The following is a 17,869-nucleotide window of genomic DNA, read 5'->3' on the forward strand; positions in this document are numbered from 1 at the left end:
CACCATTGTAACTTAATTTTCGGGGATATGTTTATTTTCCTTTAAATTCTGCGACAATTTCGTCATTTTAGCGTTACTTTTAGTCACATCCATTTTGTCGTTGAGTATTTCCTTGATTATAGCTATTTATAGCATCATTACAATTATGCAAATTTTTGAACACCCCAGCAAGATTTCAGGTCTTGGTAATGCTTTATATATAAATCTCACGCTTGTACTAGTGTATGTATGTTTCTGTCTCTGTTGTGTTTGACCCTCTACCATCATTGTCCCTAGACAATCCCACCATGTTCAATTCCCCTTGACGCTATACAGACCCACCATGTTCAATTTCCATATGTTCAATTCCCCTTGTTCCTAGACAGACCCAAACTCTATTCCCCATGTTCAATTCCCCTTGTCCCTAGACAAGCCCAAACTCTATTCCCATGTTAATTTCCCCTTGTCGCTAGACAGACCCACACTATAGTTCCATGTTAAATTCCCCTTGTCGCTAGAGTGACCCACGATTTTTCTCCATGTTAATTTCCCTTGTCGCCAGATTGTCCCACGATTTTTCTCCATGTTAATTTTCCATTGTCGCTAGAGTTGCCCAAGGGGTCTTGTAATGCTAATTCCCATTGTCGCTAGGGTGCCCCCATTTACTACTGACATGTAAAGCATCTAAAACGTATGCATAAAATTATACAGCCATATTGTCCGTTGCTGCTAAAAGACCGTTATATCGAATTACTTACTATACCACAGTTTTTAATACTGATTTGACATAAATGAGCAGGGAGAGTACAATTGCAAGCTGGTAATCTTTTCCCAGTAAATCCCGCAGTAACGACATCGGAAATGCTTTTTCTTCCTGTATTTCCTGCTGCTGCTCGCGATCGGATGGTAATGTTTTCCCCACTGACCGCAGTAAGAACATGCACAGAGTGGTGGTGATGGCTGATTACTCCTGAGTACTGTCCAAGTGTTAAAAAAAATATTGAGGGAATTTAAAACAAGAAATTGATGCAATTCCTATTTTAAAGGCAAATCGACAAATATTCTCTCTCTCTCTCTCTCTCTCTCTCTCTCTCTCTCTCTCTCCATACATACACAATGCCTTATAATACCACTGATGTAAGTCACCGATCTTTCAGATCTCCTAGTAAAAGCGCGACGGTACACTCGGATTTCTGGACTAAGTTCTTCACCACCAATAATTTTGATATAGCGAATTAGATGAATATTTCTGTACAAGCCATCAACAGAAGTAATCAGGAGATATGAGAGACAGAGAGACAGACAGACAGACAGACACGGAGAGAGAAGTCGAACCTGATACTATAGGACGTGTGCTTGGGGATCTAGTGGAAGATGGTGTAGTAGTCGTCGTGGAAGATGTCTTTGATGTGGTTGTTGGAATCGTCGGCGGTGTAGGAATCGCATTCTCAACAGTTGATGTAGGTATATTAGGATTAGGTTCTACGTCGGTCTGTTGATCTACTAATTATATAAACTCAGCATTTTAAACTTAATAAATACTGAGCATCTCCATCGTGCAAATTAATCATTTTTGTTTATTTTTCCAAACATTATACTTCATGGCAAGAAATGAAATACAGTTGTTGAATCTAGTTGCTGCTGAATCACCCAACCGTAGACAATTTTTATGTAAATTGTCGTCTAGCTACCGTTTGGAAATATAATTATTTTAAAGGTGTCTAAAACTTCCTTTTACTAAATTAATAGTTTAACATCCATAATTCATTAGCCCCAGTAAATGCTTCAATTATCAAAGTGCATAGTGCTTGAGAACTAGATTTTATTCTTGGTGTTCATATAAGACGAAGTTTACGAAAGTTGATGAATTATTCAGATTTTTTACTAAGATTATTTACTGCCAGAAGAGTAAAGGTTCAGAACGTGCATATCAATTTGGATGAAAATGCGGACAAAATGTAAGAACTCCTATCTCTTTCTCTCTATACACACATATCCACACACGCAAGACGACCACAATCTACAGTAAACAATGACGGTATTTATCCTTTGTCTAACATATACAAAATATGGTATAAACGATACAAAAAGTGCTTTGCATCGAGGTCACATTTTTTCATTCTTTACAACGCACAATTAACAAAATGTTCCTTATATCTAGCAAAGGGAAATAAATTACAGAGAATACATTTGAATAACCGTATCGCAAATGTTCCGGAGATTGATCGACATTCAAGTCAATATTGTGACCCATAAAAAGGCTGCTCCATAGGTCGGAAAGATAACTAGTAATGACCCCATTGGGATGGATCAAATATATATACATTTCGACTAAATGTACTGGATAAAGATTTTGAACTGATGATGAATAATGAATCATTTTCGAGTTCTGGAATAAAATGTAGGGAATGGATAACAAACAGAAAATGGAGAGAAGGCTACTTACTTGATGAAACGCATGAGAATTACAAAATATATTCCTAATGAGCATAGCCATATGACTAGTAATTGCTTCTTAATTATAATTATGATCATTATTTCAACATGGAATGTACGTGGTATAATGTCTAGCACGCAGAATCTAATTGAATTGTTACCAGACACAGATATATTTGTTATCACTGAACATTGGCTTTGTACAAAGAATCTAACGTATTTAGATAAATTACATGATGATTTCAAAGTAGTTGCGCTACCTACTGAAGAGATACAACAATGCTATAGAGGTAGTGGCGGGGTTGCCGTATTTTATAGATCATCACTATGCAAAGCAATCACCTTACAAAATGAGTTCCCAAATATTATGGCGGTGAAAATCTTAGTGAGAGACTTGGAACCTATAATTTTGATTGCAACCTACTTTCCCTCGACAACTAGAACTGATGATGCATATGACAAATTTTGTGAAAATGTTTTTGATGTGTATGATAGGTATTCTGCTGAAAATATATGCATAATTACGGGCGACATGAATGCAGATCTTGTGTGTAAAAATCCATCAAGAAGAGATCTTGCTCTCCAAAAAAGAATAGAAGAGAGAAACATAGTTGCTACGCTGGTGATAAAACCACATGAACATTACATCACGTATAGATCAAAAGACATGTCACGAACTTCCACACTTGATTATATATTAATACCTGAAATAATTAGAGGTGCTGTAAAAAGACACATAGTAAATGACAAAATTGATTTCTCAATATCGGATCACCTACCTATTACAGCGGCACTTGCAAAAGATATACTGAAGGAAAATAAAAAGACATGTGTATCTCCAAGAATGAAATGGAACTTGGCAAATCCATTAGAAATGAGCATGTATAAATCTGATGTTAGTGCATTCTTGAATTTCACCTATGAGTGTAAAAAGGTAGAAGATATAGAGAAGTATAATGAATTGATAACTAAGAGTGTAATAACTGCATCAGACCGATATATTCCAAAGTCCGAATTCAAATCGCACTTGAAACCATATTGGAAGAAAAGTGGGCTTGAAAATTTACATCAGAATATGAGAAAAGCGCGCGGAGAATGGATCAAAGCAGGAATAAATAGAAGCACAGAGTGTAGCATCAAAAGAAGATACAAGGACGCGAAAAGAAAGTTTAGAAAGAAACATAGGCAAGAGAAAAAGGTATATAAAGAGTGCATATTTGAAGAGATAGAAAAGAGTGCAGAAATGGGAATAGACGAATTCTATGCAGTCATACGGGAAAATAGAAAAGATAAATCGGACATTGGTAATATTGCATTTCGAGGAGTAGAATCTAATACTTTGGATGAATGTGTCAATCTATGGAAACTATATTTTTCTGAATTAAGTGGTACAACAGATGAGGAACATAATGATTGTGTCAAAATGAAGAATATGTACGAAGAAAGCAAACTAGAGACTGATAACATAAAATGTAATAATATTACAGAGGAAGAAGTGTTGCAGCATATCAAGTCTCTAAAAACAAAAAAATCACCAGGCATTGATTGCATATCGAATGAACACTTAAAGTATGGTGGAAAATATTTAATCAGACATTTAACTGCCCTTTTTAATTACATGATCCAGTATGAGTATTTATCTAATGTATATAGATGTGGGATGATTATACCGATATACAAACAAAATGGTAAAGATAAAAAGGATCCAGTGAATTATCGTGGTATAACATTGACATCTTGTCTGGGAAAATTGTTTGAAAAAATATTGATGACTAGAATTCAAAAGTATTTAGACAAAATAAGCTTTCCACATCCTTATCAATTTGGATTTCGTGAGGAGGCTGGATCTATCTCCGCTGCTTTTACTCTTCAAGAATGTTTGATGTACTTTAATAATCATAACTCTAATGTATATGCTGTTTTTCTGGATAACGAAAAGGCATTCGATAGACTGTGGCATTGTGGACTATTAAAAAAACTAAAAATATTAGGAATTAATGCAAAAATATGGAGAATAATCGCCCATTCCTACACACAGTCAAGTGCCTGTGTAGCGTGTAGAGGATGTATATCTAAGACATTTCCATTACGGAGAGGCGTTGGTCAAGGGCGTGTAATGTCGGCTTTTTTATTTCTCGTGTACATAAATGACCTATTGAATGAGATAGTAATGACTAATTGCGGGATAACAGTGAATCAGATGAACATACCTGGCATGCCTTTGGCAGATGACACTACTCTGCTAAGCTCTACGCTGAATGGATTGCAAATACTCGTGAATACAGCTTATCAGTATGCACAGAAGTGGAAATTGAAATATAACTCTAACAAGAGTAATTGGATGATATTTAGTAAAAGAAAGGAAGTGTACTCATCAAATGGAATTACTCTGGGATCACAGAATATTCCTAGAGCAAAAAAAGTGAAATATGCAGGAGTTACCTTTTCGCAATCAATGAAAACTAATGATCGTATAATCTATTCCTACGATAAAGCTAAACGTGTAACAAACTCACTATACTCAATTGGATTAAATGCAAATGGAATGAATCCTATAGTCTCTGTGAAAGTCTGGGAAAGAGTTATATTGCCATCTGCTTTGTATGGCTCAGAACTCTGGTTTAATATGTCATATCAGGGCATTGAATCAATGGAGAAAATACAACGATATTTCGCCCGGAGAGTACAAGGTTTCCCTCAAAGATCGCCTATTGGATCTACGACATCGTGCTTGGGGATGATATCAATGGAAGCTCGCATAGATAAGCAAAAACTCGTATTCCTTGGTCGCATGTGTAGAACATCAGCAAATTTAACGGCTAAAAAGGTTTTCCTCTGGGCTGTTGCAAATTTTATTTTTGACCCCCAACATAGCTACAACTCTTTTATATATGATGTAAATACTGTACTAAAAAAGTATGATTTAGAAGACTATCTCAACGACTTTATTTTCACTGGAAAAGTTCCAGACAAAATAACATGGAAAAACTTAATTGGGACAAGAATACAGATATTAGAGGAGAGAAAACATGAAATGAGTATCAGAAATCCATCAGAGGGATTCGGTAGATTTTTAAAAATTAATCCAGGATTAAAAATGCATCATCTATGGAAAATAGCTTACACTGACTCAAGCAGAAAAATGGAATATGGGACATTAATTCGTATTGGAGGAATGCAAGCAAGACCTGGACTGTGTCCCCTATGTGGCAAAATGAGTCATGACCGTATTTTGCACATTTCGATGAATTGTGCCTTAACCTCAGACGACAGAAACCACTTGATGGAAAGTCTATTTTCGTATATGCCTCCAGTGATTTACCGTGATTTCTGTGATCAGATCGATGATGTTATACTGATTATACTACTTGGTGGTTTAAATGATATATCAGAAGGTTTAGAATTTGAGGCATGGATAAATATGATCAGACTATCTACCAAGTATTTCATTAAGATAAAGGATATTATATATTCGATTCAATAGAGAACTCACTCAAAATATAAGGAAAGAAATACTTGTACTGGATTGCAAAGAGAGTAGGAAACTATTTTTGTTGTGAGGATACATTTTCAAATGTTTTATCGTATATATATATCTATCTAGATTAGTAATGATTTTAATTTATTTATTCGTTTGCTATTGGAAATAATTCAATAAGTAACGAATCTACTATTTTTGTGATTCTATGTATTTAAATGCATTTCTTTTTTGTCTTAAAATCTTCAGAAAATGGAGGAATAAAAGAATATCATCATCATCTCTCTCTCCATACATACACAATGCCTTATAATACCACTGATGTAAGTCACCGATCTTTCAGATCTCCTAGTAAAAGCGCGACGGTACACTCGGATTTCTAGACTAAGTTCTTCACCACCAATAATTTTGATATAGCGAATTAGATGAATATTTCTGTACAAGCCATCAACAGAAGTAATCAGGAGATATGAGAGACAGACAGACAGACAGACAGACACGGAGAGAGAAGTCGAACCTGATACTATAGGACGTGTGCTTGGGGATCTAGTGGACGATGGTGTAGTAGTCGTCGTGGAAGATGTCTTTGATGTGGTTGTTGGAATCGTCGGCGGTGTAAGAATCGCATTCTCAACAGTTGATGTAGGTATATTAGGATTAGGTTCTACGTCGGTCTGTTGATCTACTAATTATATAAACTCAGCATTTTAAACTTAATAAATACTGAGCATCTCCATCGTGCAAATTAATCATTTTTGTTTATTTTTCCAAACATTATACTTCATGGCAAGAAAGGAAATACAGTTGTTGAATCTAGTTGCTGCTGAATCTCCCCAACCGTAGACAATTTTTATGTAAATTGTCGTCTAGCTACCGTTTGGAAATATAATTATTTTAAAGGTGTCTAAAACTTCCTTTTACTAAATTAATAGTTTAACATCCATAATTCATTAGCCCCAGTAAATGCTTCAATTATCAAAGTGCATAGTGTTTGAGAACTAGATTTTATTCTTGGTGTTCATATAAGACGAAGTTTACGAAAGTTGATGAATTATTCAGATTTTTTACTAAGATTATTTACTGCCAGAAGAGTAAAGGTTCAGAACGTGCATATCAATTTGGATGAAAATGCGGACAAAATGTAAGAACTCCTATCTCTTTCTCTCTATACACACATATCCACACACGCAAGACGACCACAATCTACAGTAAACAATGACGGTATTTATCCTTTGTCTAACATATACAAAATATGGTATAAACGATACAAAAAGTGCTTTGCATCGAGGTCACATTTTATCATTCTTTACAACGCACAATTAACAAAATGTTCCTTATATCTAGCAAAGGGAAATAAATTACAGAGAATACATTTGAATAACCGTATCGCCAATGTTCCGGAGATTGATCGACATTCAAGTCAATATTGTGACCCATAAAAAGGCTGCTCCATAGGTCGGAAAGATAACTAGTAATGACGCAATGGAAAATATTGTTTTCCGAATCTGTGCCAACCGACAAGCACGACTTTTCTCTTAAGGAATAACTTTGATTTAGAGACCCAGATGACAATTTGACATGTACCATCGACACGATTAATTAGTGGATATGAGAGAGAGAGAGAGAGAGAGAGAGAGAGAGAGCAGTCGAACCAGATACTAAAGTCTGTGGGCTTGAGGATCTAGAGGTAGCTGTTGTAGTGGTCGTCCTGGATGTTGTACTTGAATCTGACGTTTCATCAGTGAAGGAAGATGATCCTTCTTCGCTCTGGTGATCCTCTAATTATAGAAACGCACCATTTAAAACTTTAAATATGTAGATAATCTCCGTCCTTCAAAATAATCGTTAATTATTTTTTAAGCTATTAAACATGGTGGCAAGACCGGGAAGGAAAGCCTCCTATTTGCAACCAGTTGATGTGGAATCTCACTAACAGTCGACAATTTTTATATAAATCGTCGTTTAGCCATTAATTGAAAATGTATTTGTGTAAGAGTTGTCCAAAACTTCTTACTCCTAGATTAGTTAGTTTAATATCCATAATTCATTAGCCCCAGAACTGGTGTATCAATTTTGGAGGAAAATTCGGACAAAATGTATGATTTCCTATCTCAATCTCTCTTTATCTCCAAACACACACACACACACACACACACACACACACACACACACATGAAAGAGCACCACAGTTTGCAGTCAACAATTTATCATTTGTCTGATTGATACAAAATATGCGAAAAACGGCACTAAAAGGAGATCTACGTTAATGTCTCGGTTTTTTATTCTTTGTACCCACACAATATGTATAACAAAATTTATTCTTACCTCCAGCAGAGGGAAAAGTAAGTCCAGAAAACACATTTGAATAACCGTATCGCTGATGCTACGGAGATAATCGGAGACAATAATGTGAAACATAAAATACTGATCAGTAGGTCAAATAGATACCAGAAATGAAGATATCAGCATTGTTTTCCCAGTCTGATCCAACCGATAAGCAAAGCAGACACAACATGCTGGGACACAGAATAGTGATACAAGTTGTGCCGCGTTAAAATGAAGTGCAGTGTGGTTCATATCTCAATAATCAAGGAACAACCAACAATTAGCCAAACAAAACCCATGATGCTCCATTTAGAGAACTATTTACCATTAACGTCGGATTAATGAAGGAGAAATGTAACGCCATGCCCACCAGCTTTAAGTTTATTGAAGAGGGTTGCCTTTCGTAGAGAATTACACAATTCGTTGTTTCTTCCAATTGAATCTACAAATACAATTCCGGAAGATACGGTGATGGCTTGTATTTTGGGAACTAAACTGATATGTGTATTACCTGGTTCTGAAGTCATGCTCTTTAGTTCATCCTTAAGAGGAGCAACTTGATTGTCGTGTCCCTTTAATAATAATAATAATAATGATAATGATGATAATAATAATAAAAATGATAATAACAATAATAATAATAAAATTAGCAACAAGAAGATGATGAAGAGGACGTCTTTATATTCAAAATACATGGTCCATTCATCTAAATTACAATAAAAATGTATTTTAAAAATTAAAGATCATAGGTGTCTTATACACAAATATATACGCAAAGGTAACTATTGAATGTGTCTGTTACTATTTAAAAAAAAACACATGTTAACAATTAATTTGTTCCATCCATCTATAATTTGGGAATTAATAAGGAAACAACTTCTTAGTTCCTTAGGGGTTTCAGGATACACTTCTAATCCGTTGGAAAACAATTGTTCTCAAAATAAAATAAATAACTATAGTTAACGATCATATAAAAGAGTTGTATAATGGAAAGCTTCATAGGAAAACAAATCACTGTTATAACCGGCGACTAATGTTCATTCTCTGCAGACACTGCATTTAATTGTTACATAAAAACGTAACTACCCATTGAGACGTTATGTTTCCATGTAGAGCAGCAATCACCAACTTGACTGGTCATAGACTATGTTCATATGTTTGGTGCCTCCATTGAACAGAAGGATTGCATTGTTCGACTGTTTCATAAAATAGTTCACAGTTATAGGAAAATGATTGTCAAATATACCCAGAAGTGCATTATCTTGTTTTCATTCTTAGCTCTACGTCTTTAAAGTAATTTGCCATTGGGAATCCAAATTTTTCTGAGGATGAAGCTGGGTATAGGTTCAGGTTCGGTCCAAATGCGTATGTTAATTCGGCTTTCGGTTCGGGTTTGCGTTAATGTGCTCGCCGCCTTGGTCCTCGTTTCGTATGTTTCCCCTCAATATTTTCATAACGTCTAAAACTATTTCTTCGCCTTACTTTACGTTTCTAGAAAGAGATATATCGATTATGACATTACAATATTCCCATGCCTCACGAACGGATTGTGTATACCTGGCATAAAATACAAACCTGTGCCATTTGTTGGCCAATGATCCTGATGTTTTTTCTGTTTCTTTTTAATATGGGCTCTTTCCATTCAGGTGCTGTTTTAAGAACATTATATATAGGATTGTCAAAGATCCACTGTCTACAACGCTAGTTAACATGTTGATATGGTGTTTTCATCATTGATTAGGAAACTGATGGAGGTGTAAGCTTCTCAGTTGTCACTCTATTGTCTTCATCAAGTCCGTGGTTGACTTTTGCGATTACAGCAGCAGTTCCTACAAGTTCCACGATGTCTTCTTGGCTTTAAGCACAAGCCTCTATGAATCTTTCTGCCTCCTCTGTGGTTGCACGCGTGGCTTTTTGAATTTTCTTCCAATTATTTGTCTGAGCAATGGTGCAGACCTTTGTTCGGCACCCTTCGTGAGATATTTCCGCGTCGTTTCTCGGGACTGTAACACATCTTTGATACTTCTGATGCCGGCTATAACATTATCGGTCAGTTGATGAAATTCACATCAGTTTTTGCGGCGTCACTCCATATAATGTGCTAAGATCTTACTGTCATTTGTTTGTATTATATGTATCATAATCGTTAAAACTATCATGCCCAAATAGGCTCGAACGTTGACTGAGCCACCAGTCAAGTTAGTAGTGAAAAAAACTATGTGGCTCCTGGGCAAACATATATTCCGAAATTTATCACAGGATTAATCAACATCACATCAGGTCTAACGAATGTTTGCGAGTCCATGCACGTCAATGTCATGAACCATCATCAACATATTACAGTTGCCCCGAACCACGTTAGGTATTTGTATGTATCGATGTGTTATACAGATCATGTCTGTGTCCTGTTGGCCACTGGAAAATATTCTCGCGGGTTTATCTGGGTGTTCAAGCATGACATCATCGTACACAACAAGATTATCTTTACTCAAATCGAAGTCGTCAATTGTCAGAGTTTTGTCGACTATAGGAACGAAGCCAATTGGGGAAGTATGCACAACCAATCATACGTTAACCATATCACAATCATATTCAGCAACAGTTTAGGTTTCCCAGATCCAGCCGGTCCAGTGTTTAGTGCGCAAACTGAGTTTTGGAACATTTATTGTGCTTGCTTAGTTTGGACTTTCTCTTCCGGAGAATGACGGAAACACAGAGCGTTTCTATTCTTTTGATGCAATGGTGAAAATCACGTGTTGTGCAACACAATCATATTTACTATTTTATTAGACACCGCATTGAACTCGTAATTGAAATCCAAGTTGAATTCAAAGACCTATAATGGTATAGCCGCGATCACTTTTAAGTTTTATTCGCTGTGGAGCAAGTAGGTTCACGTTCTTATGAAGGTCGCCAGTTGCTATATTGTTTCTACATTAACAAAACTACTCGAGGAAGGCGACGCAAATGCCCTGCTGAAAAGCACAATCATGAATACAACCACTCTGCGATTTGAACACGGCTGGATATACGACTTATGATATGCATGTGCCACAATTTACAGATGTGGATCCCATCCATTCATTCAATGCAATTCATCCTACATTTGGAGCAAGAAGCACCAGATGGGACATCAAAGGGTTATGAAGGCTATGATTGCATTAGTACTCGACGTACTGCAGAAAAAAGTCTACCCATTAGAGGTAAAATATATTGATATAATAATTTTACAAAAAAATAAACATAACAAATATAAGAGTAATTGATATGCAGACTTTATGTGAAATATAATAAAGTCCGAGGTAGTATTAGAAAGTTGAAGCTGCTGTTGCATGGTTAGCGACCACGCGAAAGTCACACATTGGATTGCTCAAACGTGGCTACCTAAACAAGCGGTATGGCAGATTTACCCACACGGACCATAACATATTTCATTGGATTTTTCTATGTGAGAACGCCCAACAAAGTTCATCAGTTCATCAGACTGATCCTATACCTCTCCCATATGATCGAGTACATGAAAGTTCATACCAACAGGTTGTAACTATGGTAAATGTTGATAGCGGATAGAAGGAAGCAGATTCGTTGACGTGCAGAGATTCATCCAGGCTCACAAACGCGACTGAAGATATGTATTAAAGTTCACTACTAAAAGCCACGAAAAGATCCAAGCGAGGTAAATTTACTTTTGATGCACACCACAACTGAGGACGTGTTATTGAATATGATTAATCTGAGTTTATTAAATGAATCTGACATTAGCGAATATTCAAAAGATCATCCACTGTTTAGTAAAACCAGCACGTATGTAGAAGGAAAATTCTAAGACAAATGTGCTGGTAAGCCAGTAGCCTGGTCGTGATGAATGTGAACTTGCCCAGTAACCAACACCATATTTTGATAACAACACAGGAACGGCTCCAAGAAATTATTTACCTGGATCCAGATAAGCTTCAAAGAGGTATCCATGGTCGTTGCTATGATCATACTCATATGCGTGTATGTGAATGCATATGTTCTCAGAATCAGTCAATTATAACCCACCAACATAAATGGACTGCATAATAACCCATTCATGAAGATTTTTGCAGTAACGATACATCATACAAATGTTTGGGACAGGGATAATATCCTTTCGGGATGTTACCTCAAGCGTATTGATGGAGTGCCGTCGAAATTCTTCAGCGGATTCTACACCTGACAAACAGACACTGGTCAATGCCTGCTCAAAGCACCAGTTCAACCCTGGCTTTTGACCGTAGCTAATTCCAAGCCAGTCCTAATGACGAAAGGTAGGGGGTGAGATGTCTCAAACACATCATCCATTATCATAATTTCTGTGTGCAGGTACAGATCATTATAGATACCAAGATTATGACAACCAACCACATTTTTGTATGTACGTTGTTGACAGAAGTACGTTCGTAAAACAACAATGAATGGAATGACTCGATTGGTGGTATCTGAGTTTTAACAAACATGTTCTAGTCATTCATTTACTCGTAGTGATTGATTCCTTTGCGGGTGAATAAACTTCGTATTCCACCATTAAGGGTACCACCGTATGGACAATTGATACTATATTGACCATTACTATTCTCTGAGAGGTTACTCAGTTTGTCAAGGATGGAATTGATAAACTGCAGTGAATCAAAAAAATGCACTTGACCAGTTAAAACTTTGTGTGTATTTTTATTCGTATACGGGATGACTGTTTTTGGTGCATTTAACGTGTGTTTTCCATCGTGTGTAGGGTTAGCGTTTATTGATTATTTAACACTGCTGCTACTCTTTGCGTTATGTAGAAGCTACCACACAAGCATAGATTGTGAAACAGAATTTGAACCAAAAAAAAAAAAATGCCGTGTTCTTTCATTATTATCCGATGATGTTTCTCAGTGTTTCCCCCACAATAAAATTGATGATTATCAACTAACATTTGTGTATTAAACTCATGCATGCAACGCCTGCGTGGAATATTTTATCGTTGTGCCTTTTATGCCAGTATACCATTCCTGAGAAATGTTATATCCTCACATAATGATGCTCAATCACTGAATCACCCATGTGCTTAATAATAACAAATCTATATTGTCCGTGCGCATTTCACCATGGATAATCGAATTGGCTTTGTGTTATTATTCCAACCAACCACATTGACGGCAATGTCTGAGTTGAGTCGTTGAAACTTGCTGACAATGTCAGCAACCTGAACAACAAATTCAATGTTATCAACTTAAGTTCGCATAGATATTGCTAATATTCGAGTATGGTCGGTATTATCACTCGCTGAATACAACGCATATAAGATTGCCCATTCAAAATACCGGTTGTCATAATATTTTACTTTTATCACTTATGCGATGCATTAAATGTACAGTGAAATCTGAAGCTGGTCTTCTAATCATATATACACTTTTACGAAATAATTCCAATTGTCTTGAATCTTTTGATATACCAATAGTTTTGAATGTGCTGATATAACAATGATGTAATCCAGGATGTTTTTGAAATAATTCATTAATCAAAATTAGTAATTCAAGTGAATGTCTTAAACAAATAATTCCTCTATAACGATTTTAGATTTGATCACAACTGTAAGCACACTAGTTTCTTATTGATAGATCTAATACAGAAATGGAATATATTGTTTACCAACCATTATTGTATACATATCCCAGCTTGACCTACGACGTAAAAGAATGTTCCGGAAAACTAATGAACAATTTAAATAACTCACAAACAAGGCGAGACCTTGAACTCTAACATCAGTGAGTGTCTTCTTTTTACAACTTATAAGACTTACAAAAGTCAGGTAGGCAAAAGCTTCATTTACGACTTGTGATCATGGAGAGAGTCAGATACACAATATAAACAAAAACGTCATAACACATCCCCTCATGAAAAGGTAAATTTGTATATATATAAAAACATTCAGTTACACATTTTAATCAAATACACGTATGTTACTATAATAATTATCATCAGAGATGTTCCATGAATGTTACGCAACATAATTGCACACAATTAGGTAATATTGTACTTCTATACACGTGAGAGTGCATCTGTAATCGTGTTATATTTTCCCCTGATATGTCTAATACCATTGTGCTTTTTTCAGTATTCTCAACACGACCTCGACAATCTCTGAGTTTTAATTTTACTATGTTTATGTATATGAGAGGATTGTGATCAATCGAATACAACACACAGATGAAGAGCTGGATTTATATACACTTTCAAACGCTGCAAACCTAATATCAAAGCCAAACATGCCTTCTAGTACTTTAGTTTTAAAGTAAAATCACATCCTGAAAGAGCATTCTATCTTTATCCTTTTGATTCAATACTCCACTAATCCATACATCACTAGCAACAACAGACGATTTCAATAATGGACTGAAATTTGGTAAAGAAATGGCTGGTACTTTAAATATGGACCTTAATGTGTCAAAAGATTCCTGACATTTAAACTTCACACGTTTTGTTTTTGATCATAACCGGACACTTCGATATGGTCCTATAGATTCGTAAGTAAACAGGGATGCAAGCAAACTGAGAAGTATCCTTAAATTCTTGTAGCGTGAATAGAGAAGTCTGTACAAACGTGCGGAAGAATAAAATATAACTGTACTATACACTCATTATAACACAAAGTTTCATTATTACCAAAATGTAAACAATAAGTTTAATTAGATGGACTCGAGTTAAAAATGCAGAAGACGTAGTAATTAAGTAGGCTACAAATGCAAAACCTACACAAGCGTCACGTATTTCTTTGTATCGTTGAGTCTCAAATCCATGAGTTGCATCATATACTAATTTTCATGTGTGAAGGTGAAATTAGGTCTTAGTGAGTCATAATGGACGAATTAGCTTAAAGTATTAAAGTTGATCAAGCGTGACAACTTGGTCACACTAATCTATTTACAGCATTATTTTTTTTTTCTAAGTCAATGTTCATGACTGTACAACATGAGTGGTAAAGAATGAGTCGAAAATATAAAAGTAATTCAAGCGGGACAGCTGTGACACGGTGACCTTGCTTCGGTGCGCCTGAGTTACTCTCTTAAGATGCACCAGCTTATAATATTTGTGAATGTAGATTAAAAAATGTTTAGGCCTCAACGAATAGCACAACATACTCACACCTATTCATAACCGATTAATAATAATAATAATAATAATAATAATGATGATGATGATGACGACCACGACGAAGATGCCTGTCAGATGGATGTGGTTGTTGTTTACTTTATCAGTTATATGATTGTAATTAATACAGAAATGTTGTTGTTGTTGTTGTGTGGGGTTTAGCGCCATTTTTCAGCACACGATAGGCTATACATGGCAGCCAGTATTAATGGTGGAGGAAGAACCCGGGAAAACCACGGAAAGAACCACAAACCCACCAGAAGCTACTGGCAAGCTTTCTCACATACCCACATTAGTCGAATCCGAGACTCGAAATCACGCAGACAGAGGTGAGATGGCAGTGATCCGTAACGAAGAGCCCTTTAGACCACTCGGCCACTTGGGGCGCCCAGTACAGAAATAAAGTGATTTTTGTTGAAATTATGTCTTAATTTAAGTTCACGCCCGGCAAGGCTAATGCTGCATAAAAAGCAGGTAAATGCAGAAATTTTAAGAGCCGTTTTATAGTTAATAAATTTGCGTTTTTGTTTGGTCTTCTCTTGTTTTCTTTAGTTCCTGTTAGCCTTCAATCTTTCGTCTGAGTGAAACGCATCGTATTACCTTTAATTGAGGGTCCATAAAATATACGAAGGCAACCTTAATCAATGTAAAATAGCGGTATGTTTATAAAAAATACATACCTTCACACGAGACCTCTTGCGTAAAAGACAATAGATGGCAATCCCAACAGGAACTGACAGAGCAGTTAGTACAATGTATTCGAGATTCTGTTGTGAACCTTTCTCTGGAACAATAAAAAATGAATGATTTGAAAGATATTGATTTCGCTGAAGCGTATCTAAAACTAGAGTTATATTACCGTGAGCATGAAATAGAGCATTCTCAATATAGAGACATAGAAATGCAATTAACATGATATGGTCAGTTGAAAAATTTAATAATAAGGTCCAGTAATGTGTAAAAGAATACACGGCTTTGTCTTTCTGCAAAGCTATTGATACAATACAAAGAAATTCTTACCTCTCACATTTTAATAAATTTAATATTATTCAAACCCTCTGATTTTTCACGTAGACTATATTCAGTAATTTTCTCCAATGGCATATCAAATACATTCTGCTGTACGACCTCAAATCAATGAATATCATTAGTCTTCTCCCTTGGTACAATTAAATGATCGTTGTTTGTTCTCGATAATACAACGCTCGCAGCGAGATAGAGAAATGTGGAGGGTTGAGGCGGTCAGATGGGAGGAATACAAATACGTTTCATGATTCTGTATAACTCGTTTTGGCAAGTGTATGTGTGTGTCTGATTTGGATTTTTAACACAGCTTTAACAATTTTTCAGTCATATCGCTACGATGCCCACAGTTTATAGTGATGTCTAGCAGTCGGGTGTCATGCCGCAAATATGCAGCATGATGTCCAACCCAGTCACATTATCCTGACACCAAACCATCCAGTTTTAACACTAATCACTCAATGCTGAGTGCCTAGCGAGGCAGCTGTAAGTACAATTTTTATAAATCTTTGGTATGACTCACTCGGGGTTCGAACCTGCGACATCCCGCATCCGATGCGGACGCTCTAATCACTAGGCCGGCCACCGGAGCAGTCCGTCTTGGCAAGAGAATTGTGTATAAAACATTTTATTAATCAGACAGAAATGCAATATAATGTACTCCTTCTTGAGTTATATATATCAAATGCTTTACTGCTTAAGGGATCGTTTAGCCCGTTATTACGGACATCACTAAATTATTCTTGTGATCAGGTATGAACAGGCAAATAATGCATTCCAAATTATATGTGATTTTGCTTTTAAACTGATACTTGTAATACAAAATGTTACATGAAGTAGTGTTGTTGTTGTAGATGGTGTATGGTTTAACGCCTGTATCAGCACAAGTTAGGCTATACATGGCGGCCAGCATAAATGGTGGAGGAAAACCCCGTGAAAACCTGATGAAAGTACCTCTGACCAACGTGAAGCTTCTGGCAAGCTTTCTCACATACATTCATATTTGCCGAATCCGAGACTCAGCCCCTTGCAAACAGAGGTGAGATGGCTGTGATTAGTAATGGTGAGCACTTTAGACCTCTCGGCCACCCGGAACCCCAATGATTTTGTATGTAATTAGTTTAGGAAAATATTTATTGGTAACAGCGAAATAATATTATTCAGTTCTGAACCTCGAGAGACACAAAGCAGTCGAGTGGAAGGAGGAGGAGTTAACAGACTATACAAATATAAACAGAAAACACTTCAACCGTCAGTTCTGAGGTGATATCCGAGCAAAAGCAGTACTGATTGCTGCGGTGGAAGACTTATTAATTGTCGATGAGTAAATGACCGGTTGGGCCAGCCATGCTGGAAGTTGGGTAGCGAAGCGTGACGGTCCACGATCCTAACAGGACTTAAATAATTTGTGCACCAAATAGTATCTCGTTTATATACAGACGAAAGGAAAGTTACTAATCCTGGAATGTAGCA

At 36.3% G+C, this 17,869-nt stretch overlaps 1 protein-coding gene across 3 annotated transcripts in view; it reads right to left on the minus strand.

Annotated features, from left to right (window-relative positions):
- Positions 1–588: 588 nt before the first annotated feature.
- Positions 589–17,869, minus strand: part of LOC149797213 (uncharacterized) — a 56,535-nt gene continuing 39,254 nt past the window's right edge. Inside the window, exons 5-10 of one of the 3 annotated variants that reach the window (XM_089961897.1) lie at positions 16,054–16,157; positions 8,730–8,790; positions 7,546–7,671; positions 6,411–6,575; positions 1,315–1,482; positions 589–956 (exon numbers count right to left, since the gene is read on the minus strand). In XM_089961897.1, the coding sequence (XP_089818023.1) occupies positions 751–956; positions 1,315–1,482; positions 6,411–6,575; positions 7,546–7,671; positions 8,730–8,790; positions 16,054–16,157 (830 nt within the window). In that variant the 3' untranslated portion in view covers positions 589–750. Of the gene's footprint in view, positions 957–1,314; positions 1,483–6,410; positions 6,579–7,545; positions 7,672–8,729; positions 8,791–16,053; positions 16,158–17,869 lie in introns of all 3 variants that reach the window. The other 2 variants (XM_089961898.1, XM_089961896.1) reach the window with 2 other exon arrangements.

This window comes from Sinohyriopsis cumingii, chromosome 6 (assembly GCF_028554795.1).
Source record: "Sinohyriopsis cumingii isolate HCF-2022 chromosome 6, ASM2855479v2, whole genome shotgun sequence".
NCBI lineage: Eukaryota > Metazoa > Mollusca > Bivalvia > Unionida > Unionidae > Sinohyriopsis > Sinohyriopsis cumingii.